At 38.8% G+C, this 15,840-nt stretch overlaps 1 protein-coding gene across 2 annotated transcripts in view; it reads right to left on the bottom strand.

Moving 5' to 3' along the window:
• Positions 1 to 15,840, bottom strand: part of Ctl2 (Choline transporter-like 2) — a 387,011-nt gene that overhangs the window by 62,658 nt on the left and 308,513 nt on the right. For both annotated transcript variants that reach the window (XM_090371991.1, XM_090371992.1), the window contains exon 19: positions 11,228 to 11,297. In XM_090371991.1, the coding sequence (XP_090228117.1) occupies positions 11,228 to 11,297 (70 nt within the window). The remainder of the gene's footprint in view (positions 1 to 11,227; positions 11,298 to 15,840) is intronic.

The following is a 15,840-nucleotide window of genomic DNA, read 5'->3' on the forward strand; positions in this document are numbered from 1 at the left end:
AGTCCTCTTTTCTCCTTCCCTCTCTCTTCATCTTATACAAGTTTTTCTTTCCTCCCTGGGAAATGAGTTTCCCAGGGAGGAGGGTGCGTAGATAGTAGGGGAGGCCTTGCCTTCCTGCTAGGGACAAGTACCTGGAGGCAGTCGTCCAGGTGATCACTGCTTCCAGGTAGCCAAAATGCCAAAACACAACATCACAATACAGAACACACACACACAGCTTTTCTTTCCTGTCACTTTCTCCCGTGCAGGATGAAAAACTTCTCTCTCTCTCTCTCTCTCTCTCTCTCTCTCTCTCTCTCTCTCTCTCTCTCTCTCTCTCTCTCTCTCTCTCTCTCTCTCTCTCTCTCTCTCTCTCTCTCTCTCTCTCTCTCTCTCTCTCTCTCTCTCTCTCCCCTTTTCATCTGTCTACATCTAACATGGGATATTCCTATGCAGGATGATTTTTTTTTTTTTTTTTTTTTTTTACACAACACACACTGGCCTTACCTTGACTGTGTAAAAACTGAACAGAGCAACGAAGCGGAGATGAACTTTTGTTCTAGGAGCCACCCATACAAAAACACAAAAAAATAAATAAATAAAATAAATAAAAATAATAATAAAAAAATAGCATTGCAGCTCTAAGTCAGCTTCATCCTAGGATGCCAAAACTGCAACTGTTTTAGAGAACAATATTTTGCATTTTTACTTTCTAACATTATTTTGCATTATAGCTCTGTTACAATATTATCCCAATTTCAGTTGCAAAAAATTTCTTCTAAACAGGCAGAAAATAGTTTCGGGGAGATTATGTCTCCTTGTCAGATGCCTTTTTCTATGTTAATCTGAAATCACTGCTGATCCATATTGATGCAAGTTCTGTTGTTGATTCTTTCTTGTTTTGTGACGGAGTTGAATGCTTTTTCATAGTCAATGAAGGCTATACATAATGGAAGGTTGTACAGTCAGTCCTCGTATAGCACGATAGTTGTGTTCCTAGAAAACCTCGTGCAATATAAACAACAAGCCCTATGGGAAAAATAGGGTTAGGTGCTGACCACCCAAGATTGAACACACATTTGTAACCAAAACATTACCAAACACAATAAATAATCATAATAAAATACTTACGTATTTTATTGCGACTATTATGTAATAAAATATTGCTAATACTTTTGCTTCTATCATAAGCAAACTTGTTTTTTGTTTGATTTTCTATCCAAACAGATGACAGCCGTTCCATCTCTTCCAATTCTTTGTGTCTTAATCTAATGGATTTTAATTACACTTTGGGTTGTTCCTGCTATAAAAGTTGTTTTTATTTTCTCTGCATTCTTTGTAATTCTCGGTGATCCCTCATTTAGGCCTGTTGCACATGCAATATCACATGGCCTTTCATTTCACTCAAAGCATTTCACAATTTCATATTTTTTCTCTATTGACAGAGGCGGACTGGCCATAAGCCTTACCAGGGAAACCACAGTAGGTCGGAGGCTGGTGTGATTTTGGCCATTAACGCTAGTATGAGGCCACTACAAATTTTCCTGGGTAAGAATTTTTGACCCAGTCCGCCTCTGTTTATCAATATTGCTTTTCTTTTTCTTTCTGAATCTGTAGTGTCTTCACCAGGATGCATCCTTTTCACACCTTTTAAGTATTTTACTCATTTTTAGGGAATAAAGCACAATTACAAAATGAGGAGGCACGCTTGATACACATAAACAAAGCTGTGCCCGTGTAGCAACTGAATAAACAACACCGTAAAGGCAGAGACAACTCTACCTCACTAGCTCACATTTTACTAAAGCACATTTCTGGGGTTTACTACCATAAAACAATAAAAACAATTTCCAGCTGCATTCCTGCTAGTGGAATCTGTTATAAACTGGTAGTAAACCTGATCTAATTACATTTGTGATAATACCCATAGCTGTAATTTTACGTTAATTATGGTGAAATGCATTTCCCCTCACTGATATATAAAAAAAAAATACATTTTCAGAATCTTCTCTTCATTCCTATCGTGTTGTGTTCAGTTGGGGTGATTCCGATCCGACTGCCATTTCTTGTAAACACAAAGGCGAATTGTGCATAAGCGAATTCGGTTCGTGTTATATACGATATCATTCCCCTATTTATAAATAGGGGAATGATATCGTATATAACACGAATGATTGAATCGTGTGTGATTGAATTTGTGTAATATAAACACATGTTATACAAGGATCGTATATAACTTGATGCCATACTTATGGTGTTTTGAATGTACTGTCAAAAAACAAGCCTTCCACGCCACAATATCATAGACTCATCTAAGCTGATCTCACATTGCAAAAATCCAACATTTGCAAATTGTAAAATTGCAAAAATCCAACATTTTTGGAATTTCTTCATCTGTAAGGGATTTTCTATATTGCACTTTTCTTCTTTTTGGGCGTGACTGGCCTGCTAAACTGTCATCTGCACAACTCGTATTACAAGGCTTTTCCGCATGTCACGTAACAAAATGTTCAACACCACATACAACTACATATAGTTTACACCCTTTACTTGACAAAAAAACAAATATACACAGTAGAAATACAATGCTAACTGAAGTTGACAAATTCATACAAAAGTCTAATGAAATCCCACGCGTGATTGCTACGGGGTAATGATGCCACATCCCGCGCCTGAGCATGACGGCTCTTCAATACTGCTGCGACATCATGCGTTGGTGTGTGATTGGCAGCGAATGTGTTAAGATATGAAATCTGGAGTTATTTTATTAAAACATCATCAAATTCAATATACAGTAGAAGTTTCAAATTATTCTGTTATCCAGAATAATTTGAAAGGCTGATTTTATTATTTTTTTCTTTTTTTTTTTTTTCTATTAATGGCAGTACAGTAAAAGCACATTTGCAAATTGAATTTGATTCTAATTAGCCAAAGATTGAGTTTACTACCCGTTTAAAACAGAATGTACAAACAAAAAGTCCAATAAACTGAAAACTGCAAATTGTTTTTATTGTTTTATGGTTGCGACCTTCAGAAATGTACTTCAGAAAAATATCAGAGAGTACTGGGTTTTCTCGGAAACCACGAGTGAATTTTAGATTAGTTTATCTCCAGAGTAAGAATAATATCAGCCCGAAACTGTGCGATTTATTATTTTTCTCAAATTTTTTACAATAAAATGTGAATGAAATGAAAATGTGTACTTTTAATATTGCAACAAAAAATGGAAATTATTAATAGAATTAGAAAAGGTGAAAATTTAGGAAATCTCTCCAAAGAGTTTAATGTGGGGACATTGACAATTTATAACATAAAAAAAAAAAAATTCCAATGCTATAACAAAATTTGTGTCGATTGTGGATAATGAAGGAGGATCTAGCAGGAAAAAGATTATGTCAAAACCAGAAAATGCCACTTCAGAGAGTGCACTCACTTTATTTTATTTTATTTCATTTTTTTTGTTTTCTTCAGAGTGAAGTTTAAGTGAACCAGTGTCTGGCCAAATGTTGTGTGAAAAAGCATTGGATTTTAATTGAAAGTTAGCATTAGCATAGGCATATGATGCAAGAAAGCAAGCTTATTCAGCATCAGCCAAAAAAAAAAAAAAAAAAAAAAAAAAAAACCCTCTCCCATTTCACCCCTCCGTTCATTCGAAATACCTGTCCAGTTGAGCTTTAAATTTGTTTAGGCTATCAACTTCAACAACAAGTGATGGAAGTCTGTTCCACCAACCAACCACCCGCTGGCCAAAGGCAAATTTCCGCACATCTATCCGACATCCGTCCTTCCTCAATTTGAATTTATGCCCTCTGAGGTGATTATTCTGAGAAAGATGAAGAATCCCATTGGCATTGAGCATGCTCAAACCATTCAAAGCCTTATACACCTCTATCAGATCACCTCGCCGGTGCCTAGTCTCCAGACTCTGTAATTTGCAAAACTTAAGCCTTTCTTCGTAAGAGCAACCCTTTGTTCCATTTACTAATCTTGTTGCCCTTCTCTGTACCCATTCCAGCAGCTCTACATCCTTCTTGAAATGAGGCCTCCAGACCTGTATACAGTACTCAAGATGTGGCCTAACCATTGCCTTATACAAGGGAATAATCACCTCCTTATCCCTGCTAGAAAAATTCCTCTTTATCATTGACAAGACACCATGAGCTACTCTTGCAGCTCGTCTGCACTGCTCAGAGAACTTCATATCTGCCTGCACAATTACCCCCAGGTCCTTTTCATTCTCCACCACTGTCAGTGTAGTACCGCAGAGTTGATACATTGCTCTGGGGTTACTGTTACCCATATGTAGTACTTTACATTTGTCAATGTTAAACTTCATTTGCCACCTCTCAGCCCATCTGTTCAACCTTTCCAGATCCTGTTGCAGCAGCATAGCATCAGTAGTGTCCTTAACGACCCTGCCAACCTTTGTATCATCTGCAAACTTAGACATTAAACTTGATATCCCATCATCAATATCATTCATAAACACCGAAAACAACAATGGACCCAACACTGAACCTTGAGGAACTCCACTAATAACATTAGTCCACGTTGAGCAGTGTCCATTGATTACCACTCTCTGTCTTCTGCCACTCAACCATCCCCTTATCCATAGCAGCAATTTGCCTCCAATGCCACACTGCTCCAATTTGTGCAGCTCCATGTGCAACAGTATCAAAAGCCTTTCTAAGATCCAAATATATAATATCAAAGTTATTCCCTGCATCCAGTTCTTTTGTGACTACATCATAGTATCCAATCAAATTGGTCAGGCAAGACCTGCCCTTAACAAAACCATGCTGCGTCTGAGCTATAACTGAATTCTTGTCTAGATGATCCTGCAGTGCTTCTTTAACCAGTGCCTCCATTAATTTACCTGGAACAGAAGTTAAACTAACAGGTCTATAATTACTTGTGTCAGCCTTTGATCCTCCTTTGTGAATTGGGGTTACATTTGCACATCTCCAGTCTATGGGTACCTCCTCTGAGTCCAAAGAAGCTCTCATAATTATGGCTAGGGGTTTGCATACTTCCTTTGCTGCCTCCTTTAATATAACTGGATAGATCCCATCCACCCCAGGTGCCTTTTTTATGTTTATCCTCAACAATCTCTCCTCCACTTTCCTCTCAGTTATTACAAAATCATCCAGCTCACTGCCAATGTTTACTTTACCTACATCATTCTCCTTCCTGAATAACTCCTCATGCGTGAATGTAGATGCAAAATACTCGTTTAGATTGTTAGCCACCTGAGCAGGATCCTCAACTGTTGAACCATCAATATCCAGTGGACCAATCTAATTCATCCCTTTCCTTCTCGAGTTCAAGTATGTAAAGAACTCCTTTCTGTTTTTCTTTGCATCCTTTGCCAAGGATTTTTCGTAGTCTGCCTTTGCCTGCCTAATCTCCTTTGTGACTTGGTTACAGACCAACTTATATCTATCATAGGCTTCCATGTCACCCATTAATTTGTATGTATCCCATGGATTTTTCTTCTCTGCCACATGTCTCATTAGTCCATCTGACAACCATTTAGGCCTAAACCTTGAACTATATTTCTTAGTTGGTATGTAAAGCCTGGTAGCCACCAAGATTAGTTCCTTGAATGCTTCCCATTTTGAGTTTGCTGTTGGTAACATCATCAGTTGGTCCCACTGTATAGAATTTAAATACTGTCTCAGACCATCATAGTCGCCTTTACAAAAACAAAAACCCTTCCCTTTACCTCTGATGGTAGTTACCTCCTTGAGTAAATCCCACTTCAACACACTGTGATCACTGTCACCTAGTGGTTCATTTATCTGCAGGTTCTTAATGCATGAAGAATCACTACTGATAATCAGATCAAGAGTATTGCTCCCTCTTGTTGCCTCACGAACATGCTGATGTAGAAAACAATCATCCAATAAATCCACAAAAGCCTTGCTAGTGTGCGAGCGACCAACCCACAAATTCCAGTCAATATCTGGGAAATTAAAATCCCCCATTATAAGACTCTCTGATTTACTGGCCCACTATTTCTCTGTACAATATATTATTATACTCATCAGAGTCATTAGGCCTATAGCACACTCCTACTCTCAATTTTGATTTCCCTATGCTTATGTCACACCAAACTGACTCGACACTGCCCTGTCCATCGATGTCAACTGGCTTCACTTCCTTTGACTTTATGTGTTTCTTAATTAATAGCATAACCCCTCCTCCCCTCCTGTCCTGTCTATCCTTTCTATATACATTGTATTCTCCAAATTCCAGTTCCGCATTACTTATATCTGTGTGACACCACGTCTCTGATATCCCAACAATATCTGCCTTTGATGTTTTGAGCAATACCTCAAATTCATCAAATTTATTTACCAAACTCCTAGCATTGGTGTACACGCAGGTATACATGCACCTGTTTCTATTCTTAGCTACCCTAACACAACCCATGTGTTTACTTGTAACGCAATGACTACCAGCAGTCTCTGAAATATCCTGCATCTTGTTTTTCAGACTTCTGCTCATTTGAATAGAAGCAGTGCAAGAATCACTTCCACCTCTGCCAGTGGCTACTGTTAATCTATTAGTCCTTGTATCCCCCCCCAACTAGCAGTTTTCCGACCCACCTAACACTGCCTCGACAGCATCAGCAAAAATTCTTGCACCCTTTCTATTTAAGTGTATCCCATCCCTGTAGAAGCAATCTCTCCTGTTAACAAGTACAGTCCAGGCTGAAAAAAATTCTACCCCTTGAGCCTTGCACAATCCCTCCAGGGCCGAATTGATCGACAAGGCTCTCATCATATACTCCCTCCTATCGTGTCTGGGCAGAATTGCAGACACTTTCAAGTTCAACCCTAATTCACGGCTTTTTTTCAACAGTGACCTGTACTTGCTAAGTAATTCCGCCGGTCTCCTACTCTTAATATCATTAGTGCCAACGTGTACAACTATATCACCTTTTGTGCCCTTAAAAGATGGTTAAGAGATAATGAAGATTTTAAGGCAAGCACAGGTTGACTGAAAAACTTTAAGCTGTGACATGGTATATGTGAACTAGATATTCAATGCAAAAAACTTTCTACAGACTATATGGCAGCTGTGTCCTTTGAAAAGTAAGTTTGCTTCAGTTACAGCAAATTACGAGAAACAAAACGTTTATAATGTTAATGAGACAGGATTATTATTATGGAAAGCATTACTGAAAAAAAACCCTATTCAAAAGAGGTCTGACATCAATTATTCCGGATGACTGATACTCTAACGTAGATAGGTAAGGACGATATGTGATTCTTTTCCATTAAGGTTATTATTATTATATTAATACCATCCTTATACCACGTGAAATTAATAATACAGTCTATTAGTCTGTTCACCTACTTTACTATACATTAAAGTGACGTTTCAGACCCATAATCAGACCATGCTGTTGGGGAAATAGAAAATACAGGGTGTCTCAAAAATATTGGTACAAACGTTTAGGGGAGGTTTGTTTGTTTGTTATTTGGAGCATTAGCAACTAAGGCCATATTGCTCCGGGATATGCGGTGGTCATTCCCTGACCTTTCCGCATCCTCTGTATTTGGTGGTGACGGGCTCGAACCCCGGTCTAATCAAGAAGCGTGTGCTACGCACTGCTGCTCCTTCCCACCTGGCTATGGAGGCCCCTTTTGGGGGAGGTAGATAACATCTAAAGGAATGTGAATCGCATAGGAACCCATAACCAGAAACGTCACGGGAAAGTAGTAACAGAGGCACAAGAAGCAGAAATGACACAAGACAGTAATTAGTGGCAAACACTTATTTGACATAATACAATGGAGTATGAGATGGATGCATTTCATGATGTTACAACAGATGCTTGAAGGTTCCACCATGAGACGCGATGCATGCCTGACACCGACGCAGCATGGACTGGCAGACACGGTCGAACACACCTGGAGTTTCTTTGACAGTAGCAGCAGCACAGACAAGTCTCGCCACGAGATCCATTTCCATCTCCACAGGCAATTCATATACGACAGATTTGAGGGGCCCCCCACAGAAAGAAATCAAGGCTCGATAAATCAGGTGAGCCTGGAGGCTAGGCAATGGGTCCACCACGGCAATCCATCTATGCCCAAAACACCTGTTCAAATGGTCACGAACATTTGGTTTCAACATAACGGGTTGAAACCAAATTCAACCATAATGGGCAGGCGCCCTGTTATGTTGAAACCAAATGTTGCATCTCACATTTGCTGGAACATCGTCGAGATCCAATATTTAGCGGAGTTCATGCGGGATGGTAACAGCTATGGGCCGACTAAGCAGTCACCGACCATACCTGCACACACATTTATTGCGAAGCGATGTTGTGCCGCATGGGGGCGCACACCGTGTGGATTGTCGTGAGCCCACACATGAGCATTGTGCTGATTGAATAAGCCTTCCCGAGTGAAATAAGCCTCATCCGTGAACAAAACATAGGCTGGAAAATTCAAATCTTGAACACTTTCTTGGAGAAACCACTGCGCAAAAGCCTCACGTGCAGGATGATCTTTGGGGAGCAGTAACTGAACCCTTTGGAGATGAAAGGGGTGTAAGGAATCGTCGTGCCAGACATGTGCTGTACACTGCAACAAGACACTCCTAAGACAGAGGCAATGACACGAGTGCTGGTAGTAGGATTATTGTGGACGGCATTCAACATACTTTCTTCCATGGCGGGAGTTTGTGTCGAATGTGGTCTGCCCGCACTACTCCTGTTACCTCTAAATGACCCATAATCGCACAAATTTTGATGCACACGCGCAAACAAGCGGTGGTCCGGTACATGTCCGTCTGGGAAGCGTTCACCATAAATTCATTGAGCGGCTCGTCCATTGCCCTCTGCTAATCCATACACTGGGTGCATGTTTACCAGCTCACAGTTCGTATATCGATGCATGCTCTTCATGCGGCGACTACTGTTTGAATGTATAAACCAGAAATTTTCCCCTCTCGCGAACTGATGAACAGCGCCATCTACCGACTTACGGTGATGTTTCCGTAAGTCAGTGACGTATAAGAATTACAGTTACTACTACTATCAATATTACAATTACAGTTAGCAAAGTAAGAATCTAAAGTATTAAGTTTTGAATTGCCATTACAATAGAAAACAGGAAATCTAAGGTAAATACAAAGAGATTAAATTCTTACCTGCTGACAACCCCTCTTACAGATGCTCCCAGAAACCTGATGTGAATATAGGCAAGAGGCGCTGCCAGCAGTTGATTTACAGGTGAGTGATTAACTCATTAGCCAATAGGATAGTGCCAAGTTTTTATCCTGGATCTGGTGGCTCTTGTGTAATGGGGACCTGGGGTGACCTTTGCTCCCATACACTGGACATTAGGGTTAGTATGGGAACAAAGCTGTTGGGTTAATCAGTTGAATAACATTACAATAAGAAAAAAAAAAAGAAAAGGGAGCACTTTCTTTCCATGCCTTCATTTACTACTAGTAAAGTAAAGAGCTGATTTGATAAAGTAAAAGATACTTAAAGATTGAAACAAAAGAAACCGGTATGTTTACTAGAAAGTTCTGTAAATCACTTAGTCACTAATAAATCATTTGGCCCCAAGTGCGAAGCGATTCATTAGTGACTAAGCGATTCCCAGTAATTAGATCCCTGCAAATAGAGAAAACAGGTTAAACTTATATTTTAATTCCACTGCTGAAAGCAAACAAGCATGTAGACTATACACGTATTCAACTCCCTAAATACTACAAATGGAACTTATCTAAACAAATCATGGTTCTTTTGAAATAACTTGAATATTCATCATAACAAAATTTCTGAACAAAATCATTCATGCACTTCTGGGAATTTACTGCAACAGGATTTTACTTTAATTATAAAATATCACTGTAGACCAGTGGTTCCCAAACCATGCTGTATGCCACAAACCTTCAGCCGACCGGGCTAGCCAGGTGGGTAAAGCGCCTGCCTGGCAACCCAAAGGTTGCGGGTTCGAATCCCGCCTCGGGCTTGGATCAAAGTACTGCAAAAACCTTGGGAGGTGCATTATGGCGACAGAAGCCGATGTGCCAATAACTACCAAAGAAAAACCTTCGAGTGCAACTTGAAATTAGGAAAAGCTTCTTTGAGTTCAATGGCAATCACTCTTTAGGTGTGCCATGAAGTCATTTAAGTTCAAGTATTACTCGAGTGAAAAGTTTGGGAACTGCCAATTTAAATTCTCTCTTTTTTTCTTTGTTACTTTTCTGATTTTCAAAATATAAATAATGCAGGATAGAATATTAGAATAATCTGATTATTTGCCTGAGAGGCAATGAAGTTTAACACTGCAAAAATAACCAGTCTAAAAAGCCTATTTATCAACAATCATAATATTGTAGATTAACCCTAGTGATAGTATGGCATTTCTATCATCATCTGTTGCCTGGAAAGTAATCTGTTCAAATACTGTTAGTAATTACAGAAATTTTTAAAAGGTATTTTCACTTAGGGTTATAGTTAACTGGACTCATGCAGAAGTATAGGTATATTCACTACAATGGTATTGGAGTTTCTCAACCTTCAAAAAATGCAACCTTGTGAAAATACATGTACAGGCATAACATGTATTGACCTCTATTAGAACTAATATCATTCTGGTTGTATAATCAGAATAATAGCAACACAATGTCTGTGCCACACATTCTGTTCAATTTGCATACTGCTTAGAGTTCAGCTACCTTATGTACTAGTGTGGATAATGTGTTCTTCTTACTTTATGTGCTAGCATGCTAGAATGGATAAATAACAAGTAATTGATTTTCTCTAAACTAAGTTCAGCAGTTAGCAGCAAATTATTTATGACAAAAATTTTAAAATTCTTTTTTTCAGGAAATATAGCTTCTTTCAATGACATCTCTTTCAACACTTCTCTTTTCTGATATCTTCTTTCTTTCAATGACATCTCTTTTGTTTTTTTTTTTTTTTTGGCTGATGCTGCATGATTTATCAACAATCATAATATTGTAGATTAACCCTAGTGATAGTATGGCATTTCTACACTTGCTTTCTTGCATCACATGCCATTACTACTACTAACACTGCAGGCAAAAATGTTTCTAATTTTACAGAGAGACATTATAGCAAAATTATCAAACATCAATAAGAATGTGTTATCATTCTTAAACCAACTAGTAATTTAGTACTGATATTTTAAGGTTATTTTCCTGGTAACTTCTTTTCCTTTCAGATAAATATATTTCTATAGTGATCACTTACCATAATATAAGCATTTTTGCTTAGAAATTTCAGAAATTTTTCCAAACACCAGAAACAACACTTACAGCACCTACAAATGAATAATTAAATTATAGGTCTCATATAAAATTATTCTAATTAAATTTCATAAAATCAGCAGTTAAAACTAAAACAATTGCAAGCTACATATATGAAAGAATTAAACTGTGATCTTATCAGCTGCACTTTTGACTAGCTGTAACATCATGTGGTCTTCAAACTCAATATTTAATTCTGAGTTCAATATTTAAGCAACAATAGCCATTCATGATATTTCCCAATGAATGCTGTGTTACAGATGTCATAAGAAAGGCTACTGTTTCTTTCGATTTTGTAAGACTCAAAGGGAAAGTTACAATCTACAGGGAAAAAAATTTAGATTACATTGTTCAACAAAAAATTCTTTGAATTTGTTTCCTTTTTTAAAATAGGCAAATTTTACTAATTTTGGGTCGAGAAAAATGAATATGACTTCAGAAATTTTTTTATTAGCTCTAGTTTTTGAGATACAGTATTTTTGTTATTGTCTAAGAATATAGTAATTTCAGTATTTGTCGAAATGAAAAGTAATATTAAAACAATTTCATATTTACATTTCCTTGATAGAATCATCAATCACAGTCATTTTAATTAAAACAAAAAAAACAAGAACACAATAAAACTGCACAGGAACCGAAAGTACTTTCTCAAAATGTGGCCTATTCATGATAGCGCCTTCGTTTCGCTTGTCGTTTGTATTCCACTTCCGGGGCATCTCTTGTTACTGTTCAACAGTAGTCAGCAAGCATAGAAGCGTTCCACCTGCCCTGATATCTTCTTTCCATTGCTGAAATGTCTTGGTGGAATCACTCACCATGCTCGTCACTCACTGCACCACAGTTGTCAAGGGAAAAGTCCAGATGAGAGTCGAGAAAGTGGATTTTCAGTGACATGTTGCAGCCTAATTGGTAATACTTGTCTAGAAGGTTATTCACAGCCTCAACATAGTTTCCAGCTCTACGGTTTCCCAGGAAGTCATGCACAACACTTTTAAAGGCTTCCCAAGCTGCATTCTCATTACCTAGACGACTCACTCAAAGTTATCATCCTTTAAAAGTTCATGAATTTGCAGACCAAGAAAGATTCCTTCCTTAACCTTGCCATCACTCAACAGTGGAAATTGTCCTCTCAGGTGCTTGAAAGCTTCTCCATCCTGGTTCATCCCCTTAACAAAGTTCTTCATTAGTTCCAGTTTGATGTGTAAAGGGGGCAGAAGAATTTTGCTTCGATCGACCAGAGAAATGTGCTGGACATTTTTTTCCCCCTGGGGCACAGATCTTCCCTTATAGACCAGACTTTTCTCTTGTAGTGTGAGGACCTAGCTCGACTTCCCACTCACACAGGAAACAGCAATACTTCATGTATCCCAACTGTATGCCCAGCAGTACTTTTTTTTCGGTAGTTGTTGGTGCATAGGCTTCTGTGGCGATAATGCACCTCGCAAAGTTTTTGCAGTACTTTGATCCAAGCCTGAGGCGGGAATCGAACCCGAGACCTTTGGGTTGCCAGGCAGGCACTTTACCCACCCGGCTAGCACAGCAGTACTGCAATCACCTTCAGGTCTCCACAGATCTGCCATTGGTGGTCTTTGCACTTCATTGCCTTCAAAATTAATTTCATATTCTCATATGTCTCCTTCGTGTGGACATCATGGCCTAGAGGAATTGAAGGAAGAGCATTGCCACTGTGGAGCAAAGCAGTTTTTAAACTTAGTTTTGAATAGACTCCAGTCATGAAGGTTGTGCTCCACATTCAAAGCTGTCATCAAACCATTGACATCACAGCAGGCAACAAGGTTGTTTTCACTTTTAAAATATGGAGTCAAATCATTCTGCCTATGCCTGTACACAGACACCTTGACATTTTGGTTACAGATGATTCCACTGTTGGAGCCTTGATCCCAGAAGCTCTGCTTTATCTTCCGATAGACCTGGGTCTCGAATTAGATCACTAGCTCACCTTGAGTGATTCTGTGCAACTCACTCAGTGACTCAGGTTCTGGCACAAAATCAAGACCCTGTGATGTTGAAGGCCCCGACTGACCATCACTCCTCACACTGTCCCCGTCTTCATCAGACTCCAAAGTGTACTCTTCTGGAGGGTGAGGTACAGGCAGGCCATCCCCAGGTGCCAATGGTTGGATAGCTGACGGGATGTTGGAGTATTCCACTGTCCACTTCCTTTTTTGACATGCCATGCTAACGAGGAGGCACTATGCAGAAATAAGTCATTTACATGATTTGAAGGCTCCCTCCAAATCATTGGGATGGCAAAAGGCATTGAACGTCCTTTGTTATTCAACCATCCATGGAGATTTACAGCACATGTGTTGCAGCAAATATGAGGTGCCCATATTTGGGCACCGTGCAGCCAAAAGTAGGCTGTCTTCACAAGTGGAGTCTGAGTTTTAAATGTTATATTTATTTCTCTCATGCTGAAATTAAGAAGCATCAACTATTTTCAAGTCAGAAACATTTTTGGTGTTGTCCAGTGTTATGAAAGATTTAGATTCTTAGATTTTAACCTTTTTTAAAAAACTGTAAAAAGCTTCAATACAAGACACTTTGCTGAACAAACTTTACAGAGCTTTAAAATGAAGGCAAGCTACACAGTACCAATGATTATGAGCATATGAAAGTGTGTATTCCATAAACAGCCTAACTGAAAGAAGAACTGAAAGAAACGGAGAGTACAAACTGTGAAGTTGAAAAATCGAGCTCCTGGAAATGGATAAGTTTTTGAAGAATTTTTACCATTTCAGCGACCCAATTAGCATATCAAATCATATTCTAAAATAGTTTATAGTCCTAGTCATGTTTGTTAGCATATTTTTAAAATTAGCCAGATATTAACATACGTAGAACCTTTGTATCAGTGATTAGTTACAAATATTGTATCTCATAACTTATACTGTAGTGCATTCTAGTGTTAAAATTAAGGTAAACAGGTATCTGGAAAGTTCAAATAACATAGGTTGGCATTAATAGATAATTTTACCATCTATTATAATTAACTTATAAGTTTACAAGTGTAAATAAACAGTGTAATACATCTAGTAAACTTGATAACAAACTTGTAAAAACTTTTATCTGATGGACATTTATGAGAGCAGCTTCAGGATAGATTGGATGCCCTCGAAGCAATTAAATTTGGGGGAGGGGACCCAAACAAAACTTATGCACCAGGCAACACACAGCAAACCCCAATGCAGAATGCACTGATCCCACAGGAAGTAGCTATTGTTGGTGACTCTATTGTCAGGGAAATATATGGTGCAAAAACGATAGATGGAATAGGACGAGGGTATATCTGACAGAGGCAAAAGTTGATGATGCTCTATCACCTTTTAAGAGAACAAAAGGTGATATTGTTTTACATGTTGACACTAACGACATTAAGCATAGATCTCAGGAGTTATTTAAGAGTACAGCACAATGAGATGCCACTCATTGCGCTGTACTTTTAATCAACTGTAGATGACTCTCATCAACCGGTGCAATACTACCACTTTGTTTATTGGAGGATTGAAGTGGCAGAACCCATGTTTAGTATCCAGAGCTAAGTTCCAGTCAATCCTTTCCCATCTCTTCCATCATGCTGTATAACTGATAACTTTTGAGGTTATGATGGACATCATGGTGAGATCCAATCTTCCTGACATTTCGAGGGTGCAGCTCTAAAACGGTGTTCACAGGCCGGCTGCTAGTTAGTACACTGGGCCAAACCTTTTGGTAACTCTCTAGGAAGCTTCTGGATCAGTTAGTGTATAATCTTGCTACCTCTACTTTGCCAGAGAGTAACTGAAGGGAGTTAGAGTAGTTTGTATGTGGGGGGCATTGTCGAAGCCATGTTATGTCAAGGTTCTGGGTATAATCTTACCATGTGTATGCCATATCCAAAAATTTCATTACTTCATACAGCATGTCATGTCCCCCCCCCACACACACTTTTTTCTTACTATTGAATACACCATGAATAGTCAAATTAATAGAGCAAACTTAACCGTGAAAAGATCTAAACCTCCCAAACACTTCCTAGTTCATTTCACAAATATACGTGGTCTCAGTAATAATCTCAATGATGTCCATTTCAACTTACAGTCTGCCAAACCCCATGTACTTTTTTCTGACAGAATCTAAGTAATCGGTTATCCCAGCCTCAAACGTGGTACTTGTGCATATGTTCATTCAGATATTCCCTGTCAGAGACTTGGTAATTTGGAATCTCCTCTTTTCAATCTTCTCTGGCTTAAAACCTCTCTACCTCGTTCTGTCAAATTCATCTGTTGTCTTTACCGTTCTCCCAACTCCACTAATTATTTGGAGCTCTTTGACTTCCTCTCTTTGCAACGTGACTTCCTCCAGTCCAACTTTCCTGACAGTGAGGTAATTTTCCTTGGTGATTTTAATGTTCACAACTCCAGCTGGCTTCCGTTTTCTAGTCACACAGACCCAGCTGGTTGAGATGCAGCGGTTTTTGCAATTACTAATGACCTCGCACAAATTGTTCATTTACCTACCAGAATACCGGACAATCTTAATCATACAGCCAACACG

Source organism: Mastigoproctus giganteus, chromosome 4 (genome assembly GCF_048544385.1).
Source record: "Mastigoproctus giganteus isolate SK-2022 chromosome 4, ASM4854438v1, whole genome shotgun sequence".
Classification (NCBI taxonomy): Eukaryota; Metazoa; Arthropoda; class Arachnida; order Uropygi; family Thelyphonidae; genus Mastigoproctus; species Mastigoproctus giganteus.